The sequence below is a fragment of the Mesoplodon bidens genome (genome assembly GCF_964165515.1).
Source record: "Mesoplodon bidens genome assembly, chromosome: 5".
Classification (NCBI taxonomy): domain Eukaryota; kingdom Metazoa; phylum Chordata; class Mammalia; order Artiodactyla; family Ziphiidae; genus Mesoplodon; species Mesoplodon bidens.
In genome coordinates this window covers 46,642,776-46,650,755 of record NC_138161.1, presented here as the reverse complement: position 1 = coordinate 46,650,755, position 7,980 = coordinate 46,642,776, and the positions used below count along the sequence as shown (strand labels likewise).

Here is a 7,980-nt window from a genome sequence, read left to right as displayed (position 1 = left end):
ACCATCAAACCACAATAATTTAGTCAACAAATATTTCTTGTTCTCTTTCTCTTGCAAAATGTTGCAAGGGCTTCCAACTACAAAAGAACTCAGTAACAATAAAAATGGCTGCTCTTATTGAGAACTTAAGCCTTTTTAATTTAATACCACCAATAAAACCTCAAAAGACAAACTTTCACCTTCAAGGAGGCATTAATAATTTTCAGGGAATATAATTTCTTTATCCAAGAGAATCTTCAGTATTTTCTGGTCTGAAGCTGAAAAAAAAAAAGCAGCATCTTTATTTTTTTAAAAAAGGCAAAAACTTTATTTAATTTTCAGGGAAATACAAGATGCATATAAACATAAACAAAATACAAAACAACCCAAATCTTACAGTCTAGAAGCATGCCAAGGCAGAGTATTTTCTGCAGACCAAAGAATCCCATCAGAATGATAAAGAACTCCTGGAAAGCAGCAGGTCAAGGGGCTGAGTCCCTTCCCAAGGATGCTGTATTTTTGTGATGAGAACAACTGAAAAAAAGCCCACTATTAAAAATATTAGAAACATGGAGAGAATTTAGCACCACGATTATATATTCTTGCCTCCTTTGTTGTAGATTAATTACCCATATAACTGTGGGTTCATTTCTGGGCTCTCTATTCTATTCCATTGATATATGCATCTGTTTTTGTGCCAGTAGCATACTTTTTAGACTGTGGTAGCTTTATAGTATAGTTTGAAATTAGGGAGCATGATACCTCAAGCTTCATTCTTTCTCAAGATTGTTTTGACTACTTGGAATCTTCTGTGTTTCCATACAAATTTTAGAATTATTTGTTCTAGTTCTGTGAAAAAAAAAGCCATTAGTATTTTGATAGGGATTGCATTGAATCTATAGATTGCCTTGGGGAGTATGGTGTTTTAACAATATTAATTCTTTCAATCCATGAACACAGTATATCTTTCCATCTATTTGTATTGACTTCAATTTATTTCATCAGTGTCTCATAGTTTTCTGAGGACAGGTCTTTTACCTCTTTAGTTAGATTTATTCCTAGGTACTTTATTCTTTTTGATGCAATTGTGAGTGAGATTGTTTCCTTAATTTCTCTTAAGTTTGTTGTTAGTGTACAGAAATGCAATGAATTTCTGTGTATTAATTATGTATCCTGTAATTTTACTGAATTTGTCGATCAGTTCTAGTAGTTTTTGGTGGTGTCGAGGATTTTTTTATGTATAGTATCATGTCATCTGCAAACAGTGACAGTTTTACTTCTTCTTTTCCAATTTGTATTCCTTTTATTTCTTTTTCTTCTGTGATTGCCGTGGCTAGGACTTCCAAAACTATGTTAAATAATAGTGGTGAGAGTGGACATCATTGTCTTGTTCCAGATCTTAAAGGAAATGCTTTCAGTTTTATATATTCATATATATATTCAATATATTGAATATATTCTCAGCCCCTTTTTCTCCCTCTTCTCCTTCTGGACCCCTATAATGTGAATATTAGTGTGCTTGATGTTGTCCTAGAGGTCTCTTAAATTTCTTTTCATTCTCTTTCCTTTTTTCTGTTCAGTGTTAGTAATTTCTACTACTCTGTGTCACTGATACATTTATCTGTATCACTTAATATACTGTTGATTCTTTCTAGTGTATTTTTCATTTCAGTTATCGTATTCTTCATCTCTTTCTGGCTGTTCTTTATATTTTCTAACTCTTGTTAGGAACTTTTAACTTCCTGCTCTGTGCGTCCATTCTTCTCCTGAGTTCTTTCATCATTATTATGATCACTACCCTGAACTCTTTCTCAGGTTGATTGTCTCTCTCCACTTCACTTAGTTTTTCTTTTGGGGCTTTATCTTGTTCCTTCATTTAGAACATGTTCCTCTGTCATGTCATTTTGCCTAATTTGTTTTTTTTATTTCTATGTGTCTTGTAGGTTGGTCACGTTTCCCAACCTTGGGGAATTGGCCTTTTATAGGAGATATCCTATGCATACCAGCAGTGCACTCCCCTCTCATCACCAGGGCTGGATGCTGTAGGGGTGCCCCTATGTGGGCTGCATCATTCTTTCTGTTGTGGTAGGCTGACTACTGTGGGCAGTCTGGTAGGCTTGGTTATCTCCTGGTCCATGTTGGTTGCCAGGTCCTGCCTTGTATGGAGGCTGCTGTGGCTGGCTGGTGGGACTGGGTCACAGGGATGCTTGCTGCAGAACTCCAGTGAGCCCCATAGCTAGTTCTGGCTCACTGGTGGGCAGAGGCGGGTTCCAGGAGACCCCAGGGCTGGTGACACCCCACTGGTGGGTAAATCCAGTTCCTGAGACTAGTCCTGGCCCACTGGCAGGCGGAGTCAAGTCCTGGGGTCTGGCTGTAGGGGCCCAGGTATCCCAGAGTTGGTGTCAGACAACTGTTGGGTGGGGACGATTCCTGCTGGCTGTGGGGTCAGGGCTGTCTCAAAGCTTGTGTTGGCCTGCTAGTTGGCAGGGCCAGGGCCCAGCTGGTCCTGAGCTACTGCTGGCCCACTGGTGGGAGGGCTAGGTCTGCAGGTTGCAGGGATGTGATTGTCCTGCGGCTATTGTCTGCCCACTGGTGTGTGAGGCTGGTCGCAAGTCTAGAGCATGCACACTGGAAGTTGGGGCCAGGAATTCTGGGGCTGGTGCCTACCCACATGTGGGTAGAGCTGGGTCCTGGGGTCTCTGGCTGCAGGGCTCTGGGGTTCCCTTGTCTAATTCTTGCACACTGGTGTATGGGGCCAAGTCCGAGTGCCTGGGTGCTCAGGCAGCCCTTCCCCTTGCTCCCCGGCCCGGCCACAGTGCAGCTTCTGGCTGGGATGGCCCCCTGGTTCCGTGGAGCCTGCAAGTTGCTGGTGGGACGGAGCGCCGCCCGGGGAAGGCAACGGTGTGAGGGGGAGGTGTCTCCGCCCCTGTGTCCCCTCCTCTCGCCCTTCCTCAGACCTGCCCTCTTTGGAGATCACCTCCCCCATCCCCCAGGAATATGGGTGGGGAGAGAGAATCACAGTCCTGGACTGAGGGGCGAGGACCCCCGGGTCCCAGGTTGGGGGGTGCTGCCACACTGGGGGTTAGCTTTGGGAAGTCTGGGGTCTGGGTGTTGTGGGAATGACAGGTGGTCTGATTAGGGGGTGGGGTGCCCCCGGGGGGAGGGAGGCCACTCTGGTGGAGGGCATAGTGCCAGCAGGAGGGGCTGTTAAGCTAGACTCTGGGTTTGTTCCTGACAAGGGCCACAGAAGGCATCGTGGCCCAGGCTGAACCCTGTACCTGCACCCCTTGGGGCTTGGTGCTGGTGGGAGGGGCTGCAGGCAGGGAGGGAGGAGCTCACCCGCCTGCCAGCTGGCTGGAGGCTAAGGACTTAGCCAGGATTGGCTGATACTCCCACTGGCCCAGCCTGGTCAGCCCCGTCTCCAGGCCCTGACTCCAGGACCTTTGCAGCTTCTCTGTGGCTGACCATTCTCTCACCCAAGCCTCTGCCCCCTCTCCCAAGCTCCCACCTCCTCACTTTCCATCACAAGATCTATAGCTGCCCCCCTGCTCCCGACTCCGCAGCATGCCGAGATTGCTCCCTCCCCCCAGCACATCCTCTCCTGCACCGGCTGGCTCCCTGGGTGGCCCTGAGCCTGCATGGCTCCACCCATTACACCTCACGCCAGCCCCACCACCTGCGATTGGGCCACACCTCCCCCAGCTGGCCCTCCTCTCTGGGCCTCCGCCAGGCCCTCTCCCACCTTCTCATGGGGCCAGGGAGACCCTTCTGCTCCCCACCACTCCAGCTCAGCCCTCAGCTACGCTTGCCCCTCACCCTCTCTGCCTTCCCTTCTCTCCCCTCATTTCTCAGCTCTACTCAGGCCCTGACTTCTCTTTGGCTTCACAGCACCCAAGGCTGAGACCCCCACCATGGCCAGCCCCGGGGAGCCTGGGGCTGGGGAGGCTCAGGAGAAGGAGGGGTGGGGCGAGGGGCGCGCCCCAGAGCCACTGGCAGCGACGCTGGAGCAGGCCCAGGAGCTGTTTCTGCTGTGCGATAAGGAGGCCAAGGGCTTCATCACCCGCCACGACCTGCAGCTGAGCCCCCAGCCCCAAGAGGCCGCCCGCCCCAGGGCTGACCTTGGCTACTCAGCCTTGCCATCCTTGCCCGGCCAAGGCCTGCAGAGCGACCTGCCCCTCATGCCCGAACAGCTGGAGGCTGTGTTCAAAAGTCTGGACCAGGCACACACCGGCTTCCTCACGGCTCGGGAGCTCTGCCTTGGCCTGGGTGAGCCCGGCCCCTGAGCCCCACCCCCTACCCCGCTGCTCAGACACCCTCCGCTGGCACATGTGGGACTCTCTGGGGCCCACAGCCCACGTGGGTGGCAGCCCGTGCTTCTTCCTGGCCTCCCTCTGGAGCGCAGGCTGGTGTCTGTACACCCAGGCACCACGAGAAGCCCCCCAGATGCTGTGGCGTATGTGGAGATGACCTGCTGCCTGAGCCGAACCCAGGTGGGGCTGGGAGCCAGGCATGCCTCATTTTGGCCTGAGCCCAGCTGTCACCTCCCATTCCCAGGACAAGAATTGGACCAGAATAAGGAAGAAAAACAGGAAACTGGGCTCAGAGAAAGGGCAGGATATGTGTGTGGAGGCGGGGGGGTGGGGGGGCTGCGGTGGTAACCCACAGCCGGTAATCTCTCCCTCCCATGCCCGCAGGGAAGTTGGTGGGTGTGGAGTCCGTCCCCGGTGCCCTGCCCTCCCCGGCTCCAGAGGAAACCTTCAAGGTGGGCTGGTCGGATGTGCAAGGCACGGGGGGCTCCCTGGAGGAGGAGGACGAGGAGGAGGAGAGATTCTGCTCTGCGCTGGAGCAGCTGGGGGTGGCCCGGGTCCTGGGTGAGTGAGTCGGTGCTGGCCCGGCTCCCAGCATCCTCATTTGCTCTCTGTCCACTGCATGCTGCCTGTCCGTGTCGCCTGCGTGTTTGTTCCCAGGCAGGGTCCCTAGGCCGGGTCTGGCCCAGTCCTTCCTTCTCAGCTGCAACTACTGCGTGCCGCGCATGATTTCCCACAGAATTTGCATTTCAGGAGGCAGCAGTCAGGGCTGCCCCCCGTCACAGGCACAGCCGTGTGTACACAAGGACACAACCCCATGCACACACACCTCCTGGCCACACAAGCCCCGCACAGGCACAGACTCCCGCAGGGGTGAAAGCACCCAGGAGAGGCATGCCCTGCTTGTGCAAGACTACAGGGGCCTCTGGGGGCTTCTTACCCTGCAGGGTGGGGTGGGGAATCCCCGCTTCAGCTTCAGCCTCTGCCCTCCCCCGCCCCGCCCCTGCAGGCCGTGGGCAATTCAGACGCTCTGGACCCGGCTGCAGCGTGAGCGACCCGAACTGCTGGGCTCCTTCGAGGACGTTCTGATGCGAGTGTCGGCCTGCCTGGAAGAAGCGGCCCGAGAGCGGGAGGGCCTGGAGCAGGCGCTATGGCGGTGAGGGCTGGGGCGCTGGGGGCGGCCTGAGGGCCAGGTGGAGGGGCTCCGCGAGGTGCTAGAGGCGGGGCCGGGGGCTGTAGTGCTAGCAGGTTCTAAGCAGCTGTCTCACCCCCGGTTTCCCGAAGGCGGGAGAGCGAACACGAGAGGGAGGTGTGGTGTCTCTACCAAGAGATGGAGCAGCAGCTTCGCGAGCAGCGCCAGCGCCTGCGCAGTCAGGTGGCCCCGCAGCGCCGCTGCCCCGCGCACGGCCCAAGCCCGGACGCGCGGGTGTCGCCGGCCCCGCCTTCTCCCAAGCGGACCCACCCGCGCTAGAGATTTCAAAGGTAGGAAGACATGTGGAGTTAATGGAAAGTTTATGAAAAACTCTAACTGGGGCTTCCCTGGTGGGAAGAGTCGGCCTGCCGATGTGGGGGAGGCGGGTTCGTGTCCCGGTCCGGGAAGATCCCACATGCCACGGAGCGGCTGGGCCCGTGAGCCATGGCCGCTGAGCCTGTGTGTCCGGAGCCTGTGCGCCGCAACGGGAGAGGCCACAACAGTGAGAGGCGCGCGTACCGGCGGGGGTGGGGGGAACTCCAAAAAACAAACAAAAAATTCTAACTGTAGACTCATGTACCCTTAAGGTTTTGGATCAAGGATTTGCTCTCTTAGTAGAGAATTATAAGCCATTGAGAAACAAAACAAAACAAAACAAAACCCCAAACCCAAAAACTCCCTGGTGTACTATGAAACATGCTAGAGGAAGTGCTCCTGCCTTTGGGACATTAAGTGACCAAAACCAGAATTGCCTTCATGAGCTGGAATTTGTCACACTAACAAGTATAAGGTTGAGCAGAACCAGGAGCAATTCATTAGAAGCTGAAGGTGGCAAATTCAAGGATCTGGCCTAAGCAGGGCAGAGAATACCATAAGCCTCACCAGCAGGTGACCCAGACCTTCTTGTCATCTACCACCATTGCACGGATGTCTTTCCCTCAGCTCACACATCTGGCCTCAGAAAGCCAAGTAGGTCCTTGGATGGTCATCTTGGTGTGTTGATGTCAAAATGTACAGATGTTGAACTATAGCTCCACCCAAGGTGACCGTGAAAGGCATCACTAAGGGGAAATTCTCCCTTAGAGCAGTGGAATGATCATCTATTTCCATTGTATAGAAAGAGAAGTGGTCCAACCTAAGAATATATAGACTCAGGGTAGAGGTGTAAAGTTTGGATAGTGGTCAGTGTCCTGTGGGGAGAAACATGAGAAGGTCAGGGACCAGGAAATCTGAGGAAGAGGCATAGGAATGGATTTACTAGAGTGGATACAGGGTTTGGTGATCCTCATATTCCATATAAATGTCCACCAGAGAGCATCTACCAAGGAAGAGCTGTTAAACAACCAAATAGACAGAATTATTCAGCCAGTTGGGGTCATCCTGCTTTGTTCATCTGCCATGCCAGTGCTGGCACAATGGGCACATGAAAAAAGTGCTGTATTGGCTGGGATGGAGGAATGCATATGCATAGGCTCCAACATTTCCATGCTGATCTAGGTAATGTTCCTTCCAAATGCCTAACTTACCAGAAACTGTTGTGGCCCCCAATATAGCAACATCCCTCAAGAAGATCAGCCAGCCGCTGGTGTCAAGTTTGCTGCTATAAACCTCTTATACTCTGAAAGTGGCAGAAATGCATCTTGACTAATATCAGCAAAATTCAGGTATGAGTTATCTTTCTTATCTGCAAGACCTCAGGTAGCACCAGTATCTGAGGCTGATAGAGTGGTGTATAACATGGCATTGGGCCAGAAATCCACTTTTCAGTAAAAGAAGTGTCATATTGGGCAGTGACTGGTACACTGGTTCTCTCCTATTTCACATCAGTGGGAAACTACGAGCTTAATAAACAGATGAAACGGCCTGTTGAAAGTATAACTGAGGTGTCAGTACTATGACCTCCAGAGTGTACCTTCCACCAGAAATCCGTGACCATTATATGGGGCTGTGTCTTCAATAGGTTCAATACCTGAATCCAGGACTTCCCTAAGTGACCCACTTGGGGAATCTGTACTCTATGTCCCCATATATCTGCACTCTATGGGTTTAGAAGTCCTGGTTCTCAGAGGGGAAATGCTCTTACCAGGGAGTGCAGCAAGAATTCTATTATACATAAAGCCTCAGCAGCTACACAGTCACTTTGGATTCCTTGTCCAAGAGACCACCAGGAAAGAAAAGGAGTCCATGAGAATTGAAGGGGGTAATTGAACTTGTTTTCAGGAAGAGACAGGGTTGCTATTATGCAATGGAAGCAGGAAAAATTATGTTTGGCATTCAGGTGATCCATAGGTATCGTGCTGGTACTCCCTTGCTCAAGTTTGATAGTAAATAGACAAACGCAGCAATGAGGACTGAAAAGGGCATGGTGATGTAAGGTTCACATTCCCCAGGGATATGACTTCTGGATTCTCCTCCTGTATTATCACCTAGAGCAGCAGAGGTATGAGGCAAATGTGAAGGGAACCAAGAGGAGGAAGACGGATATTAGTGTGGCTTTGAGAC

The 7,980-nt window shown here is 51.7% G+C and overlaps 1 protein-coding gene across 1 annotated transcript; it reads left to right on the top strand.

Moving 5' to 3' along the window:
• Positions 1-3,890: 3,890 nt before the first annotated feature.
• On the top strand, positions 3,891-7,163 carry LOC308617508 (EF-hand calcium-binding domain-containing protein 4A-like; the record flags this gene model as incomplete). The annotated part of the gene is made up of 5 exons (XM_081234712.1): positions 3,891-4,245; positions 4,674-4,854; positions 5,296-5,442; positions 5,571-5,768; positions 7,032-7,163. 4 exons carry the CDS (start codon positions 3,891-3,893, stop codon positions 5,755-5,757), a joined length of 870 nt encoding a protein of 289 aa, XP_081090838.1. The 3' UTR covers positions 5,758-5,768; positions 7,032-7,163.
• Positions 7,164-7,980: the final 817 nt, after the last annotated feature.